This window comes from Peromyscus eremicus, chromosome 23 (genome assembly GCF_949786415.1).
Source record: "Peromyscus eremicus chromosome 23, PerEre_H2_v1, whole genome shotgun sequence".
In the NCBI taxonomy this organism is placed as follows: domain Eukaryota; kingdom Metazoa; phylum Chordata; class Mammalia; order Rodentia; family Cricetidae; genus Peromyscus; species Peromyscus eremicus.
In genome coordinates this window covers 3095134-3116189 of record NC_081438.1, presented here as the reverse complement: position 1 = coordinate 3116189, position 21056 = coordinate 3095134, and the positions used below count along the sequence as shown (strand labels likewise).

General features: G+C 50.4%; 1 protein-coding gene across 1 annotated transcript in view; it reads left to right on the top strand.

Moving 5' to 3' along the window:
• The window catches only part of Sgsm1 (small G protein signaling modulator 1), a 74451-nt gene extending 55775 nt beyond the window's left edge, over window positions 1–18676 (top strand). The window contains exons 20-25 of the mRNA XM_059249731.1: window positions 2357–2481; window positions 3944–4026; window positions 6991–7100; window positions 8821–8917; window positions 11354–11521; window positions 16735–18676. Coding sequence (XP_059105714.1) covers window positions 2357–2481; window positions 3944–4026; window positions 6991–7100; window positions 8821–8917; window positions 11354–11521; window positions 16735–16823 — 672 coding nt within the window. The 3' untranslated portion in view covers window positions 16824–18676. The remainder of the gene's footprint in view (window positions 1–2356; window positions 2482–3943; window positions 4027–6990; window positions 7101–8820; window positions 8918–11353; window positions 11522–16734) is intronic.
• The last annotated feature ends 2380 nt before the right edge of the window (window positions 18677–21056 follow it).

Here is a 21056-nt window from a genome sequence, read left to right as displayed (position 1 = left end):
CTTTCCTTCCCTTATTCTGACGTATATCCCTTTCCTGAGTCCAGGGCCACAAGGCTGCCATGTTTGCTCAGCACATACAGTCCCTGGTATACGATGGTTCGACTCATGGTTTTCAACTTCACGATGGTGCGAATGGATTGTGTAGGAAGCAGACTTTAAACTTGACATTCAGATCTGTATGTATGTACACATGCTAGTGTATGCAGTATGATCTCTGCCTGCAGTGTGGGGCGGTGGCTGTAGCTCCCCTGGAGGGCTTCTGACTCCGTGGTGCACTCTGCCCTCAGCTGGGTTGCTCATAGGTTAGGTGCTGTCTACACGTATTTTAATGCACTGTATTTCAACTTCGGTTGAGTTTACCCACTGTAAACCCGTCCCGAGTGAGGAGTACCTGCCCTTGACTCTGCCCCACTTCTGCCAAGTCCATCCTTGAGGTCGAGAAGCTTGTCTAATAGTCACCCATTTAAAGATGGTTTTTCTCTCTTTCAGCAGTTTCTAAGATTCTCTTTTAGGGGCCGAGGACATAGCCCAGCCAGTAAATTCTGTAGGCAAGGGACTGAGATTCCACTCTAAGGACTCATCATCATCACCACCAAAACCATCATCCTCATCACCATCATCATGACATCATCATCACCATCACACCATCATCATCACATCATCATCATCATCACCATCACCATCACCACCACCATCATCATCACCACCACCATCATCACCATCATCATCACATTGTCATCATCATCACCACCATCATCACCATTACATCATCATCATCACCATCATCACCACCATCATTGTCACAATCATTATCAAAGCTATATGGACCAGGCATAGTGGCACACACTTTTAATCCCAGCATTGGGAGGCAGAGGCAGGTAAATCTGTGAGTTCAAGACCAGCCTTGTCTACAGAGTGATTCCAGGACAGCCAGGCCTACACAGACCCCATCTTAGAACAAACAGTAACAAAATCAACAAACAGGTAAAAACCAGGATGGAGGATGTAGCTCAGTAGCAGAGCACTCGTCTACTACACACAAGGCCCTGGGTTGGATTCCCAGTAACACACACTCATACCTCATGCACACAGACACACACACTCATACCACACACAAACACACAGACAAACACAGTCACCACACATATGACACTCATACCACACACACACACAGACAAACACACTCATACCACACATGTGACACTCATACACACACACAGACATAGACACACACATACACGTACACACTCACACTACACACACACACACACACACAGACACACGCACACACATACAGGCACACACAGACACAGAGACACAAGCACACACACACGGGCACAATCACACAAAGACACACATATAGACACACACACAGGCACATAACACATACAGACACACGCACAGATACACAGAGACGCACACACGTGCCTGTGTGTGTAAGGGTCTCACTTTGTCACTGTGAGCTCCTGTTTCTGGTGGAAGTCTCTCTCTATTTATTTTGTTGGGCCTTGTGTCCATAAAAGTTGTGTCCTCAGTCAGTTCTGGAAGATTCCACCTACTCCTCACGCTGCGGTTGCTGTTTCTCCATTTCTGGTCTCCACCTCGGGCTGGATTGTTGTCAGGGATACCTCACACGCTCCTCACTTTCGTCTTAGCGGCTCGCCTTCCTCTGGGTCTCCTGCTGGAGCTGGGAATGGAGCTCATGACCTGCCTGGTGTGTGCGGGATTTGGGGTTTGATCTTCAGTGCAACCAAAAATGTCTAATTTTGATCTATGTGCCTGATGTGAGCTGAATGTATTTTTAATGTCACTTACTTTTTTTCCAAGCGTGCTGTGAGGTCACCGCTGGACTCTGAGAACTCTGGTTCCTGTCTCTAGTCTCTGTGTTTTTGTTTTATTTCATTTCTTAGACAGAGGCTCATGATGCAGCCCAGGCTGGGCTTGAGTTCACTCTGTAACTCGGCTTCTAACTTAGAGCCATCCTCCTGCCTCGGCCTTCTGAGCACCGAGGTGACAGCTTTGTGTCACTTTTAAATGTATGAAAAATATTTAATATTCTGTCTCTGCTGCAGCTGTGTGTGAACTCGCATGCAAGTGTGCATGTGCTCACAAGAGCACATATGTCTGCTTGCAATCCCAGCACTCTAGGCACTGAGGCAGGGGGATTATGAATTCAAGGCCAGCCTGGGCTACATCATGAGACCCGGTCTCACAAGAGTACTTCTTCGTCATGCAAAGTGAAAATAGCTTTCCCAGAAAACAAAGAAAGAAATCAAACTCTGGAGTGAGCTGTGGGAGGTGGGGCTGGGGGCAGTGCTTGGGGTCAGTGTCTCCTTCTTCCCCCTCCTGCCCACAGCCGGAGCTACTGGACCTGTACACGGTGAACCTGCACCGCATTGAGAAAGACGTGCAGAGGTGTGACCGCAGTTACTGGTACTTCACAGCCACCAACCTGGAGAAGCTGAGGAACATCATGTGCAGGTGGCTGGGGGGGGAGGGGAGGAGAGGGGATAGGGAGGAGGGAGAGAGAGAGGAGGAGGGAGAGGAGGAGGGAGGTCAGCCCAGGAATGGAGATGAGATTGGGAGATAGGTGAGGCAGGATATAGGGAAAGGGAAGGAGGGCTGATGGAGGGGATGAGGGGAGAGGGGATGAGGAGGGATGGGAGGATGAAAGAGATGTGTGAGAGATGGGGTGATGGGCATGATGGAGGATGGGGGAATGGGAAGACAGAAGAGAGGGGGATAAGGATGGGACGATGTGGGGAAAGTGGGGGCTGTAGAAATCCAGATGAAGCTTTGGCTCCTGTGGCTGATACTGATCTAGAGTTTTATTTTATTCATAGTACCAGTAATAATGTAGGACAAATCCAAAGTCAGGATCAGAGAGGGAACAGAGGCACTCATGCTTCTTGGTGCCCAGCTCCCTCTACACTTACACGGTCCAGGATCCCCTGCCTGAGGAGTGACGCTACCCACAGTGGGCTGGGTCTTCCTGTATTGATTAATGTATAACCAAGACAGTTGCCTGCCCTCCGCTAGACAGGTCCACGGCCATCGTGATGTAGACGACCCTCTACTGAGACTCCCTTCCCAACGTGACAGAACTATCGCACTGACTTTGGACATGTCCTTTGACACTCTGTGCCTCGGTCCCCTCACCTGAGACTCACTTCACGTGGTCATTTTAAGATGTAAAGATTCAAGGTGCATACAGGGCTGAGGAGGTTGTCCAGGCCCAGCTGGTCAAAGCTATTATTCACAGGGACTGATCCAAATTCCTGGCACCAGAGAGAACCAGTAGGGCAAATCCCTAGAGACTTTAATGAGTCACTTATTTGTACAAAGTGAATACCTCCACGTAGCCGGAGAAGAGGCGCTTGAAGGGGATGTGTGAGGCTGGAGGAGGAATTGAAGATACTGATTTCATGCACCCATGCAGCACCCCGGGGTGGCGGGGCACTTGCAGAGCCCTGTGCTCCGCGATGCCCTCGTGGGCAGGGTTACCCTGTGGGCTGCACCTAGGATGTGTGGTGACACTGAGGGTGGGCATCAGGCTGAGGGATGGAGGACCAGATGGGAGAAAGGAGCAGGGAGTTTGGAAAAGCAGGCTGGCAGGCTGGGAGGGGGGCAGGCTGCGTGGGGATGCAGGCTGGGAGGGGGGCAGGCTGCGTGGGGATGCAGGCTGTGTGGGGATGCAGGCTGAGTGGGGATGCATGCTGAGTGGGGATATGCATGCTGTGTGGGGATGCAGGCTGCGTGGGGATGCAGGCTGTGTGGGGATGCATGCTGTGTGGGGATGCAGGCTGCGTGGGGATGCAGGCTGTGTGGGGATGCATGCTGTGTGGGGATGCATGCTGAGTGGGGATATGCAGGCTGCGTGGGGATGCAGGCTGCGTGGGGATGCAGGCTGTGGTGACCTCCTTGTGCCCTGTTTCTCCTGCAGCTACATCTGGCAGCACATTGAGATTGGCTATGTCCAGGGCATGTGTGACCTTCTGGCCCCGCTGCTGGTCATTCTGGATGATGGTGAGTGTGTCCCTCCTGCCCTATGGGAGAGGAAGGGTCAGCCTCCCTTGTGTCTCCGTGGACTGGGTCAGGACAGGTGCACAGCCTGGTGAACGTATCCTAAACCCAGTAGTAGCACGAGATATCCTTGTGTCCCACGGTGCACCGCACTGAGGCCCAGCTAGCTGTGGTCAGCCACTGCTTGACCATGAATAGGCACAAAGAAAAGCCTGGTCCAGATGGCTGTGGTCCCTGGTATGAGCTCTACCAAACAGTGTAAGATCAAAGAGTAACTCTTCACAAGCTTGAAGAAGAAGGAGGAGGAGGAGGAGGAGGAGGAGGAGGAGGAGGAGGAGGAGGAGGAGGAGGAGGAGAAGAAGAAGAAGAAGAAGAAGAAGAAGAAGAAGAAGAAGAAGAAGAAGAAGAAGAAGAAGAATCAACAAACAAACTCTGTTCAACAAGATACAAAGATTTATACAGCATGCCCAAGCAGGGTTTATCCCAGAACCGCAAAGACAGTTCAGTGTCTAAACATCCATCAATATAAGCTAGCACCTGAACATAAAAGCCGGGCAGGGTGTGGTAGCCACGCCTGTGGTCCCAGCACTCGGGAGGTAGAGGCAAGAGGATAAGAAGCTCAAACTCATCCTTGACCAAGGTGAATTTAGGACAAGCATGGGCTACATGAGGCCTTGTCTTAAAATTTAAAAGGAAAAACAAAAAAAAGGGAAGAAGAACTGGAAAGTAATTAAAATTATCTATGATGTGTCCTGGTCCTGGATGATTTAGGATGAAAATCCAAAAACTAAGAAAACAGAACACATGGGTCTGTTGGGGCTGTAGAACGTAAGCAGGAATCTTGTTTCTACATAGCCAAGCTGGACAATCCCAAGGTGAAGTTAAGATGAGTCTGTGTGTAACGTCTCCTGAGGAAGTGTTTTCAATACCTCTGAAGGGCGCGGCTTATTATCTTATAATATCGAACACCACAAAACATTGTTGGTCAAAGGGGGCGGGGAGGAAACATAAGGGGTGGAGGACATCTCTCATCACAGCTGGAAGGCTTGGTGTTGGCGAGGAGCATTGTCCTCTGTACCGTGTACAGACTCTGGAAAACCCTGTCAAAATGCCCAGCTGCGGTGGCAGGATGGCTCAGTGGGTAAAGGCATTGTCACCAAGCCTGATGACCTGAGTTTGATCCCTGGGGACTCACATGGTGAAAGGAGAGAACCGAGTCTCACACACACACACACACACACACACAGAGAGACAGACAGACTGACAGACAGACAGCCTTGGTGCCTCCACCAGGGCCTGCAAACAGGTTCTGGGCTACAGCCCAGAGTCCAGAAAGGAGCGTTCGCAGTCGACACTTGCTGACTGAGCAGATTTCAGAGTCAGTTCAACTCCACAAGCTCAGTCCTTTGAAGGTACCAGCTGCTGCCATGACAGGAAACACACGTGCAAAAGACGCAAGACCCCTGCCTCATGAGCCCCACACGAGAAACACTTGAACTTGATCCCAGAGAGAACCAGAGTGGTAAAACTCCTAGAAGAAAACTTTTAGGTAAATGCTTGTGACTTTGCTGGGATGGTCGAAGCCAAGAAATGAGACATGAGACCAGCATCATTGATGTGAAATCTCCTGGAGACCCTTTACTTGTGGTCAGTAAGCAAAAGCTGCTTCTTGGGGGGGCCAAGGCTGGCAGCCAAACTTGTTAAGCATAAGAGTCTCCCAGGTGGTCCTGGTGTTGAAGGTATAAAGGAGTCAGAGCAGTGGAGGTGTGGCACTGTGAGAGACGGTAGTCAGCAACACGTCAGGGTGACCGTAATCCTGACAGGTGGACCAGGCGATGTGCTGGCACCAGGGGTGATGGGCTGGAGGACTATAAAGACGTCTACTGCTCACAGTTTCTGTAATCTATCCTGACCCTTTTTAAACCTGAGTGGGACCCATTGTCCACTGCCCTCGAGGAACTTCCCAACAACACCATTCTCCCCAGAGTTAGTAAGAGAAACTAGAAAAACTACCAGGTTTTTCAAGTACAGCCTAGTATGACTCAAGTTTCTACACTACAGGACTTCTCAGAACCTTTGGTGTCTGAGGTTCTGTTTATTTTTATTTTGCTGTATGAGTGGTTTGCCTGCATATGTGTCTGTCAACCACATGCCTACAGAGGAGGCCAGAAGAGGGTGACTGAGCCCTCGGAACTGGAGTTACAGATGATTGTGAACTGCCATGTGGTTGCTGGGAATCAAACCCGAGTCCTCTGGAGGAGCAGCCAGTGCTCTTAACCACTGAGTCATCTCTCTGGCCCCTACTTTCTTAATAAATGTAAATAGATATTCTAAGCAGCATCTGCCAAAAGAGTTTGTTCTTCTTTATGTAGCATCAACCAAAGCCCTTGCTATGTCCATAGTTGTTATTGTTGTTTTAAGTATTTATTTTTATTGTATGTGCATTGGTGTTTTCCCTGCATGGATGTCTGTATGAGGGTGTTTGGTTCCCTGGAACTAGAGTTACAGACAGTTGTGAGCCACCATGTGGGTGCTGGGAATTGAACCTGGGTCCTCAGAATTGAACCTGGGTCCTCTGGGAGATCAGTCAGTGCCCTTAACCACTGAGCCATCTCCTCAGCCCCCAAACAGTTGCTTTTGAGCGCAGTGACTTCCAGACTTGAGAATTCCATGAATTGGTAGTTTCTGAAGGAAAGAATTATGGAGACCAACAAGACAGTGTGGGCTTCGTGTCACAACCAGTGGGGACCTATCAGAGGAATGTCTGTGTCTGATAGAGGCTGTGCCTCCCAGCGCCTCTGAGGCGAGCTCTGTGACACACTGAGGGCGGTTGAGCACCCGAGGGAGTGGCCTCCGCTGCGTCCTCCCTGCCCACCTGCTCCTCACATGGCCGTGGACTCTGCTCTACATGGTCTCCACTGCCTGAGGCCATAGCCTGGCTGACCCTCTGTCTTATGCTGTCCCCAGAGGCCCTGGCCTTCAGCTGCTTCACGGAGCTCATGAAGAGGATGAACCAAAACTTCCCCCATGGAGGTGCCATGGACACGCACTTTGCCAACATGAGGTCCCTGATCCAGGTAGGACCCGGAGGCTTCCTGCTCTGACTTTAGGGGAGACAGAGAGTGCAGCCGAATAATTTAAGATTGAACAGTGTGCAGGCTGAGGGTGTGGTGCAGCGGGTAGAGTGAAAGAAAGAATTATGGTAGAGAATCACACGGGAATAGTGTGATTCCTCATGACTTCTTCAGACATCCTTACTTTGATTTTATCCTCCTCCTTCTGTGTTTATCTCCCACCCCCGTCCTTCCCGAATTGGAGGCCTCCATCTTCCCCACCCCCCTTCAGATCACGTGTACCCCTCTGTTCCCCTCTCTGTCGCTCCCTGACCCCCACTCCCACCCCGACAGTGGTTCCCTTTTTACCTTTCCTGTTCTGCAATGACTTGAAGCCGTGGGCTCGCGTCTGAAGATTTGGACCAGAGAGTCAGATGAGAGAGAACACACCATGTTTGTCTTTCTGAGTCTGGGTTACCTCACTCAGTACGATCTTTTTCTAGTTCCATCCACTTAACCTTCAAAACTCATGGTTCCCTTTTTCTTTAGAGCCGAATCCTATTCCCTTGTGCGGATTAGCACTTTTTCATCCTCCATTTGTGCGTTGAAGGACATTAGGTTGCTTCTATCTCCTGGCCGTTGTGAATAGAGGAGCAGCGAACTCTGGAGTAGCATGCTGAGTGCTTCACAAGTATGCCAAGGAGTGCTAGAGCTGGGTCATACAGTTAGATTTGTTTTTAGCTGTTGGAGAGCTCTCTCCACACTGATTCCCACAGTGGCTGCACCCGTTGGCATCTCAAACCCATCAACAGTGAGTGTGCCCCTCTCCACCCCGGTCAGCAGTGGTTGTGGGTTGTTCTGTCAATCTTGGCCATTCGGACTGGGGTCAGGTGAAATCTCAAAGTTGTTTTGATTTGCATAGACCTAGCTGCCAATCAGAATCTACAAGCGGCAGGCCCAGCGGCCAGCTTCGGGCCAAGCTCTGCAGGTGAATCCACACAGGCTGGTACTCTTATGTGCCGTAGGGAGAGCTCAAGCCCAAGGTGGCTCTTGCTGCTTCTTTGGTGGGATTCAGAAAAGCCACCAAATATTTTGGATACAAAAGGTTGAAGAAACAAGATGACTTAGTGACTGCTGGGCTATAGTCTGATCAATTGAGCCCACAAGGTACAAGGAGAGAGTTTGACACATTGTCCTCTGACCCCCCCCCCCCCCCACACACACACACACACACACACACGAGAGAGAGAGAGAGAGAGAGAGAGAGAGAGAGAGAGAGAGAGAGAGAGAGAGAGAGAGAGAGACTGCTAGAGATGTGGCTCAGCACAAGGAAAAGGACCAGAGTTCAGATTCCCAGCACGTTGTAAAAGCCAAGCATGGTGGTGTGCTTTGTCGACCTGGTGCTGGAGAAGCGGAGGCAGTGGCTGTACAATTCTGCGTTCCCAGCAGCCCTGCGTGAGGGTGCTGTTTACTCTGAATCCTTGCCGACACTTGTTACTGTCTGTCACTTTGATCTTAGCCTGTCAGTGTGTGAGCCTGGCTTTCCCAGATCGTGAGCCAGCCCCATGCTGGCCGCTGACAATCCCCTGTGGAGAGAAGTCTGTATGCACCGTTTTGCTCTCTTGTTGACCGGACCTGAGAGCTGACTGGTGTGCAGAGTGGGTCTGCAGCACAGTGGATCTCTGCTGTGTCCTCTGGCCCAGCCCTTTCCCAGGGGGCTGACGGCCTGCTCTCCCTCCATCAGATCCTGGACTCGGAGCTCTTCGAGTTGATGCATCAGAATGGGGACTACACCCACTTCTACTTCTGCTACCGCTGGTTCCTGCTGGATTTCAAACGAGGTACAGACTGTCACCTGTGGGCTTGTCCCCGGAGTCCTTACAGTAGAATTTCTGGGGTGGTTATGATGGGGAAGTAGAGGCTGAAGAGGACACGGGAGTGAAAGGCACCGGGGCAAAGGTGGCAGAAGAGAGAACATTGTGGTGATATATTGTGTACCCCAATAAAGTTTACCTGGGGATCAGAGGACAGAGCCAACCATTAACTTACCTCTATGAGCCGGGCGGTGGTGGCGCACGCCTTTAATCCCAGCACTTGGGAGGCAGAGCCAGGCGGAGCTCTGTGAGTTTGAGGCCAGCCTGGGCTACCAAGTGAGTCCCAGGAAAGGCGCAAAGCTACACAGAGAAACCCTGTCTCGAAAAACCAAAAAAAAACAAAAAAAAAAACCCAAAAAAAAAAAACAAAAAAAAAACTTACCTCTATGAAATCCTCAGCCTCAAGAAAGCGAGTTCCTGTTTCCTCATGTCTTATATATATTGGAGTACACAATATATCACCACAGAACATTTACACAGTCCATCTTGGCACATGCCTTATCACAAAATGGCTATACAGTAGGAGCCATAAAATCCCTGTCTCGGGGGCTTGGGAGATATCTCAGGCAATAAAGTACCTGAACAAGCATAAGGTCCTGAGTTCAGATCCCAGCATCCAAATAAAAAGCCAGGCATGCCAGCTGTTGGGACGGTAAAGGCACTTGCCACTGAGACGGATGACCTGTGTTTGATCCTTGGAACCTATTTGGTTAAAAGAGAAAACCTACTCCTGCAAGTTGTCCTCTGACCTTGATACATGTGCTGTGCTGTGTGTCCCCCTAACTTAATAATTTAAAAAATTTAGAAAGCCAAATGCAGCCATGCATGTGGCATGTCTGTGTTTCAGTGCTGGGAAGGCAGATACAAGTTGGCCACAAGAGCTTGCTGGCCAGCCAGCCCAGCCAAATCGGTGAGCTCAGGGCTCCATGAGGCCAGCCAGACCAGCCAAATCAGTGTGCTCTGGGCTCCGTGAGGTGGAGGTCAATAGAGGAGGACATTGACATCAACATCTCACCTCCACAGACATGCATATACATACAGTTGCACATGAACACACACACACATACTCATAGATGAGGAAACTTAAGAAGTCAAATATGGAGCTAGGAATAGGGGAGCCAGGGCTCAAGCTTGGTTCCGCCCCTCTCTGCAGGTGAGTCCCTCCCACCTGCCTTCCTGCTCAGCAGAGACCAAGAACTCTTCAGTTGAGGGGACTTCAAGCATATTTCACGATGGACATAGAAAGGATGTCACCTCTGAATGCATGTCATCATGCAAACCTGGTGTGGGACTGGGAACACTTGATCTGTGTGGTGGCGTTAACCACCTGCCCCACGCTGTACAGTACCACTGACCACGGCATCTCTGGTCCTTTACTGTGACCAGCAGATCCCATGCAAAGTTGAGGTGTGGAGAGGCTGGAAAGGGACAGCACCAGCCCGCAGCCCCTGGCTGGTTAGTGAAGGGTTGGGACCCAATGCCAGCCTATTGAACTTGGTAGTCTTGCTCTTAAGGCAGAGGTTCTTGACATGTGGGTTGTGACCCCTATGGGGTTAACCGACCCTTTTACAGGGGTTGCCTAAGACATCTGAAAGCATATTTCCAATGGTTTTAGAAACTGAAGAAGCAATCTCAATCTTGGCACTGATATTGATTTTTTGCGCGTACTGTTGCAAAATGTAGCCATGTAGGTTTACTGTTGTTACATTAAGACTGCTACCCATGCTACACCGTGCTTCAAGATAAAATTTCATCTATTTGTAGTTAGAAATAAATATTTCACAAAATATAATTACATAGTTTTGTGATTAATCACTATGCTTTAATTATGTTCAATTTGCATGTTCAATATACATCCTGTATATCGGGTATTTGCATCACGACTTATAACAGTAGCAAAATTACAGTTATGAAGTAGCAACAAAAATAATGGATAGGTGTCACCACAACATGAAGAACTGTATTAGAGGGTTGCAGCATTAGGAAGGTGGAGAACCACTGTCTTCAGGGCTCTTCCATTGCCTTGCTAGGCTGAGGTAGCAGCCAGCCTGCCTATGTACTCGGCCACTGAGAGCCACCCGTGAACACTGCTGGAGAGAGAGGAAAGACAGAAGTAGTGAGCAGGTCAGAGACAGGTCCATGGCAATCAAACCCACACATGCTCAGATTCCTCACACAGGCACCTTAGACCAAGTCCATAAACGGGGAAACTCGGGCTTTGAGGGTCGGATGGCAGGGTCTGGGTGTCTTGAGTCCCAGTCTAAGGTCTGCCTGCTGCAGCAGGGTATGAGCACAGGGCTGGTCTGGGACTGTCACCTAGGGAAGTGGGACGCTTGCAGGGAGGTCTGGCCTTGCACCATGTCCTGGACCAGATCCTATGCTCATGTGTGTCGTGTCCTGCAGAGCTGGTCTATGATGACGTTTTCTCCGTGTGGGAGACTATCTGGGCAGCTAAGCACGTGTCCTCTGCCCACTATGTGCTGTTCATCGCGCTGGCCCTGGTGGAGGTCTACCGAGACATCATCCTGGAGAACAACATGGACTTCACAGACATCATCAAGTTCTTCAACGGTACCAAGGGGTGGGACTGGGGGGCAGGACTGGGAGGTGGGGCTCCCCAGGTACGGGGCTCCAGATGCCAGCAGCTTGACAGGCCCCAATCATTCCCCTGCCTCCACCCTGCTGCCTCCACAGCTCACCAGGGCATGCACATAACACTTGAGTGTTGGGACCTGAACCTATGTTCTCCGCTTGCACAGCAAGTGCCTTTACCCACTGAGCCTCTTCCCAGTCCTCTGTGCCCCCTTAGTGCTATATCAAGGGACTGGCTGGGATCTCAACATGTTCCAGATGTTTTTTTCCATGCTGAGGTTTCAGGGGCAGCGCCTGGCTCTGCCACTGGTTAGCTGTGCCCAGTGGCAAGGTACTACCCTACCTCTGAATATCTACTTCATCCATGAAATATCAAGGTCTGCCCCACAGGAGATCATGGGTAGGGAAAGCGGGAAAAGGGATGCTCTTGGAGTGGCAAGGAATAGGTGCTTAGAGTTGGGTCTCAGAGGGCCACGAAGTGTGTCCTTGTCTAAATGACGTCATATTCTGGGCTTCAGTTCTTCAGGGGAAAAATGCTGCAAACACCTCTTCCCTCAAGGGAAGTCCCGAGAATTAATGACAAGATATGGAAAAGCCCTTCCCGGGTACTTATCCCCGTGAGGGGCCCAATAAGGAAGGCAATTGCTGGTGTTATTGCCACTTAAAGGGTAATTAAATGCTAAAAATGAGGGCTGATTTGCAGCTCCATCACAGAGCATGGGCAAACACTAGGCTCTGGGCTTCATCCCTGGCATCTCACCCCAAAACTTAAAGACTAAGGAGGTTCTAGAAGGAGAAGAAAACCACCCGCGACCCACCTCAGAAACATTGCTAGATCTCTTTCAAGTCAGCTTTTTCTTTTGGAGTAAGTTTGGATTTTAGTCATCTACTAAAATTTTAAATTTAGGACTTTTTTTTTTATTTACTAGGAAAGTTACAGATATGGAACCAAGTGGTGTCATTTTTTAGTTTCCTTCATTTCTGTTGCTGATTTACATGTTTCTGGAATGTTCGACACCAAAACTAAGAAATTAACATTGGCAGACTTCGTGAGTTTCACCAGCACCAGAAACCGACCAGGAAGCCACAAGAGATTCAGTGCAGTTGTTAAACAAACAAACAAAAGCAGTCCCTGGGCTGGGGATGTGACTCAGTTGACTGTTCGCAGTGTGCGAGAAGCCTAGCATCCACCACACCCAAGCAAACCGGGTGTGGCAGTGCACACCTGCAATTCCTGGCCCTGGAAATAAAGGCCAGAAGATCAGAAGTATCATATTTTCATTATCTGTCACCAGACGCAGAAGGTTTTTGTTGTTTCCATTTTCTGGCTATTGTGAGTAGAACAGCAAGGACCATGGCTGAGCACGTGTCTGCAGAACGTGATGTCCAATCTTTTGGTCATATGCCAAGGAGTGATATAACTGAGTCAGCAGATTTATTTTCAGGTTTTTGAGAATTCTCTACACTAGTTTCCAGAGTGGCTGGGACAGTCTGCATTCCCACCAACAGTGAATGAGCCCCCCTTCCCCCACATCCTCTCCAGCATTTGTGGTCTGCTGTTCCATTGATCTTTGCCGTTCTGACTGGGGCAAAATGAAATCTAAGTTGTTTTGATTTGCATTTTCCTAATTGCTAGGGATGACGAAGTTTGTCTTAGATACTTCTTAGCCTTTTGTTGTTGTTGTTGTTTTTTTTTTTTCGAGACAGGGTTTCTCTGTGTAGCTTTGTTGCCTTTCCTGGAACTCACTCTGTAGCCCAGGCTGGCCTCGAACTCACAGAGATCCTCCTGGCTCTGCCTCCGGAGTGCTGGGATTAAATGCATGCACTACTGCCTGGCAAGCCATTTTTATTTCTCCTCTCGAGAACTCTCTGTGCAGGTCTTGGCCCCGTTTTTTAATTAATCAGATGAATTAGTGGCAAAGACTCCCTCCACTCTGCAGGCTGCTTCTTCACTCAAGTGGTGTTTTCTTGGCTGTGCAGAAGCTTTTCAGTTTCATGAGGTCCCACTTGCCAATCGTTGGCCTTAATTCTTAAGCAAATGGAGTCCTGTTCAGGAAGTCCTTTCCTACACCTGTTTTCTGCCTATGTTTGCTTCTAGCAGTTTTGCTATTTCAAGCTTCGCACTGAGGTCTGTCTTAGTTGGAGTTTCTTTTGCTGTGATGAAACACCATGACCAAAGCAATTTGAGGAGGAAAGGGTTTATTTGGCTTACACTTCCATATCACTGTCCATCACTGAAGGAAGTCAGGACAAGAACTCAAGCAGGGAAGGAACCTGGAGGCGGGAGCTGATGCAGAGGCCATGGAGGGGTGCTGCTTACTTGCTTGCTCCCCATGGCTTGCTCAGCCTGTTTTCTCATAGAACCCAGGACCTGGCATCACCCACAATGGGCTGGGCCCGTCCCCATTGTGGTGGTTTGAAAGAAAATGGCCCCCAAGGGAGTGGCACTATTAGGGGGTGTGGCTTTTTGGGGTAGGTGTGGCCTTGTTGGGGGCTGTTGTCAGGGGGAGTGTGTCCATGATCTCTTTCAGTGTATTTGCTGTTGTTGTGTAGGAAAGCTACTGATGCCGTGAGCTCATTAGGTATCTAATTGTATCTAATTGAGAGATGTTGATCATCTCTCCAAGTTTTGTGATAGGATGTTTAGCATCTCTTATATACAGTACCGTGTCATCTGCATGTAGGAATAGTTTGACTTCTTTTTTTGTTTGTTTGTTTTTTGAGACAGGGTTTCTCTGTGTAGCCCTGGCTGTCCTGACCAGGCTGGCCTCAAACTTACAGAGATCCTCCTGCCTCTGCCTCCTGAGTGCTGGGATTCAAGGTGTGTGCCACCGCCACCCGGCTTAGTTTAGCTTCTTTAGTTTGTGTCCATTTACTCTCCTTTCCTTCTCTGGACTCTTGCCCCAGCTAGTGCTTAAAGCACATACCAAAAAAGAATGGGGAAGCTGGGCATTGGAGGTGGCACACACCTTTAATCCTAGCACTTGGGAGGCAGAGGCAGGTGGATCTCTGTGGGTTCGAGGCCAGGCTGATCTACAGAGTTTGTTCTAGGACAGCCAGGGCTACACAGAGAAACCCTGTCTCAAAAAATCAAGAAAAGAAGGAGAAGGAGAAGAAGAAAAGGAGTGGGAACAGTGGACAGTGCTCTCCTTCCTGATTTCAATGGGGTGGCTTTGAGTTTTTCTCCACTTAGGAAGATGTTGGCTGTGGGTCTCTCCTGTATAGCCTTTATCATGGAAAGACGTGTCCCCTGAGTCCTACTCTCTCTAGGGCTTTTATCATGAAGACATTTGGGATTCTGTGAAAGGCTGTTTCTGAGGACCAGAATGTCTGCTGCGAGATTGTGTCTTCTGTATGCGATAGGGGAGCTGCACCCCTGAAATCTAAAAGGATTGGTCACCTACACAAGACCCGAGGAGTGACAGCACCTGTTGACAGGCCAGCAAGGACTGGTGAAAACTCACAAGGCCGCCACCTCTAGATGAAGAGCTACGGGCAATCAACGGTGGCTGGGAGAGAATCCGTCTTCCCTAGGGATGATCCCCCTGTTAGGTTACCCAGTCTCAAATGATCAGCCCTAAACACATATGCATATAAATGGACTCAGCAGGAAGCACTTATATGCGCACACACGTAGGCACACACATATGTAACAATAATAATTATTCTTGGCCAGGAATTTGAAAGGAATTGGGGGGGCATAGGAGGAATTGTAGGGGGAGAGCAAGAGGTAGAAATTATGTAAATATAGTACTCATGTATGAAATCCTCAAAAAACTCAATTAAATTTGAAAAAAGAACCTCAACTGATCAGAAGTTCAAGGTCCTCGTCAGCTACACAGTGGATTCAAGGCCAGCCTGGGTCACGTAGGACTGTCCTAACCCTCCACTTACCGATTCGTTCTTTCCCATGGCTGTTTATTTTCTGTTGTTACCATCACAGACCCCAGTTGTATCTACTTTTTCAAAAATTACCGCACATGATTCTTTTTCAGGGCTGCAGTATACACCCCTCACAACTATCCTGTAATTTACTAAGCATCCTTTCTTGTTGGACATCTTGCTTGTTTCAGTTTGAAAGTGTGATTGAGAACCCAAAACATTCCACACCTCAGCCCAATCCTCCTGCCTCAACACCCCCAAGTTCCCAAACTTCCTCAGTCCGGGGCACCTGTAACTTTTCTGCAATATGCACCCCATGCAAGCCAAAGTTCCCAGTGTTAAGGAGTGAGGTCCAAACCATGTGACACCTTTGTCCTGTGCTCAACACTCAGAAACTATTTGCCACACACCACCTGAAGGAAACCCCATTTCCCTTCGTCCCTCACTTCGTGAAATCACTGGTTGTAGAATATACACACCTGTCAGGCCATGCACGGCTTTGCACACCTCATGATGAGGTTACACACCACCACCCCCTCATTTACTGCCCCCTTGAGACTTTCGCATGGTCCTTGCTTTTTCATCCCAGCAATGTGTGTGGAGCTGAGTGTTGCCGAGGTCCCCTCCAAATGCTCCACAGCCCACAGTATCCCCGAGGTGACTAGGAACCCTAGGAGTACCTCAGCAGGTGCTTTAGGAACTGTGGTCTTAGCTAGCTTTCTCTTTTTGAAATGGTTTCCCCGTGATAAAGTCAAGCTTCCGATTATCCCGCTGTGTGCAGAGCTTTGACAATCTCAGCATTTTGTGTGGCTCTTGATGTTTCTTCCCCTCTCTTCTCCACTGTCCATGGCTTTCTTCATCCCCACAGCATCTTGAAGAATCCGCCACAGGTTTTATACTACCTTTCATTTTTTGAGACACAGTCTTGCTCTGTATCCCAGGCTGGCCTCCAACTCTCAATCCTCCTGCCTCAGCTGCCCCAGTGCTGGGATTACAGGTGTGCCCCGCTGTGCCTGGCCTGACACAGACTTTGTGAAGTATTCACAGACATTCTGCCTTTGGGGAAGGGTGGAAGACACAGCCACACTCTGAGCCAGCATCGCTTCTTTACGTTTCCATGGTAACGTTGTGCAGCGGCTTCCTGTTGCGACCCTCATTTTTTACAGCTGGGGAAGCTAAGGACTGGAGGTGCATGCCTCCTCTCAGAGTCACTCTGTGGGGTGGGAACACCCTAGAGTTCACACCAGGAGCCGCGGGATCTCCCGGGGCTGACCCACAAGGCCGCTCACGAGTGCTGTCTTCTCTTGCAGAAATGGCTGAGCGGCACAATGCGAAGCAGATCCTGCAGCTGGCGCGGGACCTGGTGCACAAAGTGCAGATTCTGATCGAGAACAAGTGAGGGGCCGCAGCAGCCAGGCATCCCTGCTGTCGCCCACCCCTTTCCCCCCTGCAGCCCAGCACGAGGTCCTTCGTCTGTGGACCAGTGCGGACTTCTGTACAGAGAGCCAGTCTCTTGACCTTGGCCGCTGGGCGGTGGGGTAGAGAAGAGCCCAGCTCAGCCTTACGTTTTCCTGTCTGACCAAAGATTGCCCAAGACTGGGATTTCCCCCTCTTGGGAGTTGGGGTTGTGAGTAAGTAGAGGTGGCCTCTGGGCCTGTTGTCCCTCTTCTGTCCCCTGTTCCTTCCTCATCTGTACAGGAGGCCTCTGGGGCTTCCTCTGCACCTGGCAAGGAAGGGCCTCTGAAGGTGTTCCAGAACATTCCTGCCAGGCTGGCTTGGAGCAGGGTCTCCCTTAGGCGTTACTCACATTTGAAGTCCCTGATGTCTTTGAGCATCATCCCTGACTTCAAACCACCGGATGTCACCCATACCATCTCTCAAGGTGACCCAAATGTCCCTGCACAGCAGATGTGCCCCACCAGAGAACCACTGGCTTGGGGGAGGGGCTACCAGCTATCCCCGTCCGTTCTCTTCATGCTGAGGTCTGTTCCATGGCCCTGTCAGAAGCACACAGCTTCCTACAGCCCTGCTGGAGTCAGATCTCACTCTCTGTGTTTTCTGACTTTTCTCTGCCCACTGCCAGGAGACTCTTTTTTAGGAAGGCATTCTGTGAGTGCCCTGGGGATCCAAGCAGTGTTTGTAGGTGGGAGGTAGGAACTCCTGAGAGCCCAACCCTTACTACCCTCCCCTAAGGGAGACCTCACAGCCATCACCTGTGGGCCTGGGCTCAGAAGCCTGCAGATGTGTGTGTTTGTGGAAGTCTGCAGATATGTGTGTTTGTGGAAGCCCTGCTCAGGTACACTAGTCTTCTCTAAGCACTTTGTTCTCTCGGGACAGAGGAGGGATGAGCCAGGGGTTGGCCCATGGTGGGATTGGTCTGTGTTCTATGATGGTGAGCTGGGACCAGGGGTGGGTCTGAGAATGGTTCCTCTACACCTTCATACCAAGACCCGCTGATCCGCACACCAACCCCGAATGAGCTTTTGGACCTGCCCACTGTCCCTCAGTAGAGCGGTCTGGGTGGGGTGCAGCAGAAATCAAGAGTCACAATGGAATCTCATCCCCAGAACCTACATACAGCCTCTGGGGCAATCAAGGAATAGCAAGCAGGAATTCATAGAGAGGAGACATGAGTGGTTTGAAACATCTCCAGGGGGTGCCTTGAGCCCCACTCTGCAGGCTTGTGATGTCCTCTCTCGTTAGCCCTCCTGAGTCAAAACCTTTGCCCTCCACCCAGCGGGTAGGGTGGACAGAGAGAGCCCTGAATGGATCTCTATGGAGAGCCCCACTTGTGCCCAGGGCAGCAGGAAGGGAGGCCACCCGGTGACTGCAGTCGCCTCCCAGCCAGACCCCCAGCTTCCCACGATGGGAGGAGAAAGGGGCGCCCAATAAACATTGATTTTGCCACAGGGCCGCTGGCACAAAGGGGGGTATTTTAGCACAGCCGGGTCCCGACCCCCTGACCCTTATTTATTTTTGTAACTGGCCAGTGTGGAGTATAGCACAAGACCTCCCTCCGACCCCCGTCGTGCCTCCCGAGCGCGTGTGCTTGTGGTTCTGAGTGCCTCGTATTTATTCCACTTACCAGCTGATGTCTGTGTGTCGTGTTTTCTCCTGTCCTGGAGCTGGGCCTTGGGGGAGTGTCCCCCCCTGCCCAGGGAGTTCTCTTCTTAGTGTTGCCCAAGTGTCTCGTAAGTGTTTACTGAAGAGGTGGCTCTATTCAGAGCAAATATAGCCGAGTGGAAAACGTAAGTGTGGGTCTAGTTATTTTGCTGTTTCTTTGGGTTTTTTGTTTTGTTTTGTTTTTGTTTTGACAAGGTCTCACTGTGTAGCCCTAGCTGGCCTAGAACTTGCTATCTAGAGCAGACTGACCTTGAACACAAAAGATTCCTTTGCCTTTGCTTCCCAAGTGCTGGGATTAACGGTGTGTGCCACCACGTCCAGCATTTGTAGGGTGTGTGTGTGTGGGGGGGGTGGACAGGGTTTCATGTAGCCCAGGCTAGCCTTGGCCTTCCTTTCCAGCAGAGGCTGGCTGAGGCTGGGTTTGAACTTCCGATTCCCCCTAAGTGCTGTGATTATAGGCAGGCACTATCTCATCTGGGAGGCCCTCACCTTCTCATGCCAGCATGGTGGGACCAGCCACCTTCCCTCCCCCTCCTCTCCCAGGGGAGGCCCCAGTAGAAGGAGGGATGGCCAAAGCAGGGCAGCGGGAGGGGGTGATGTCCATTTCTGACCTTGACAGACACTCTTTTCTCCAGTCCGATGACCAAGGAGTTTCTCCCTGACCCTGAACCTACGTCGTCATCCCTCATGTCCAAGCCCCTCCCTAGGCGTGATTCTGTACACCTCCAGAGGCACAGTGTCCTGCTCACCTCCAGAGGCACAGTGTCCTTACACCAACTCACTTTTAAAACCACAAAGAGGAAGCCAGAACTTTTGGCACAGGCAGCAGAAAACTGTGAGAATGATTATTGGAAATACTCTCTCTCAGCAGAGACTTTGAGCTCAGAGCCCTCTGCCCCTTCCTTCGTAAAGCAAAGCCACAGGACTGGCTCCCGCAGTTACCCTCAAGGACACCCCTCCCGAGTGATCTAAACACCTCCCTCATGCCCCTTTCTCTTTAAGGGTCCATCACCTCCTCCTCACACTAAGCTGGCGGCATTTAAGATTCAAACTAGGACATTGAGGCAGAGAGTCCAGTGTGGGTGGCTTAGTGGGCAAAATGCTTAATAACCGAAGGACCTGAGTTTGGTCTCCAGGACCCACATAAAAAAGCTAGGTGTGGCTCTACACATCTGGAATGCCAGTGCTGGAGAAATGGGAGATGGAGGAATCCAGTGGCTCCCTGGCCAACCAGCCCTGCCATTGAGATTCACTGTCTCAAAACAGGTAGATGGTGTGTAAACGGACTACGCGACCACTCCAGGGTATGGGAAGGGTGTATTGTTAGATGTGAGGGAGAGATCAGTTGGAGGCATCAGGAAGGGTCCAGAGCAGAGGAAGAAGTAGGCTGAACATAGCCAACCGACTGGACATGGCTGGGGCTGTCTGCAAGAGACGGGGAAATAGCAGGGGATAGAGGACAGAGAAAATAACAGTGAGATTAGCAGGAACATAGTGGGTAGTTAGAATAGCTACGCTACAAGAAGGGTGAGTTGTAGGGGAGGGAAGGGCCAGGAGACGGTTGTTGGAGCTTTGAGATATATAACAAGTGCTTGTGAGTGTGGACTGAGGGAGCCTGGAGGCTGGCACAGACCTTGATTATGCTGATAGGCGCCACGGTTAATAATACACTAACTGGAGAGCCATATGTCCTTCTGTCAGAGGTAAGAGAAATGACTTATTTTGGTAAAGCTGAACCAGCTTCACAGGTCCCTGAGGAATTCTGGCTTTGAACTAACCACCAGGAAGCCTCCTGTAGCCCAGGTTGAGCTCATTTCTGGATATTTGGACTGCACTTTGGAGTTCAGGGACTTGGAGTTTCCTTCGGACCTGACGGATGGTACCCAAGGAACAGCACTCCAGGCTGACCTCTGGCCTCACACGTTTGTGCTCCACACTAGAACACACACACACACACACACACACACACACACACACACACACACAGAGAGAGAGAGAGAGAGAGAGAGAGAGAGAGAGAGAGAGAGAGAGAGAGAGAGGATGTGAGAAGCACTGAAGATACACCACAGCCCAGTGAGGATCGTGTTCCAAGCTGTAAAGGAGGAATGGAAATAGGGGTGACTTTCTCACAATGTCAACTAAACTGGGATCGTCTGTCCGTCTACCCTCTGGAGACTTCGGATCCCAGCTCTACTGCTGTGGGACAGGACGACCCTCCAAGCCATCCGCCCCCATCTTCGTCAGGCCAGCTGTGTCCATCTGCAAAGATCATCCCAGCAGGGCTTGTGGACGGCTGACCTGAAAACTAAGACTCACACCGTATCCCCAGTAAAGAAAAGAGAGCAAAGAGTGCTGGTGCTCGGCCCCTCTCTCCTTTTTACACACTCCAGGATCCCAGCCCAGGGAGTGGTGCCAACCAGTGTGGGCAGCTGGTCCCTCCTCATTTCCTGCCGGCAAGGCAGTCCCCCACAGGCCTGTCCAGATGTCTGTCTTCCAGGTCGTTCTAGAG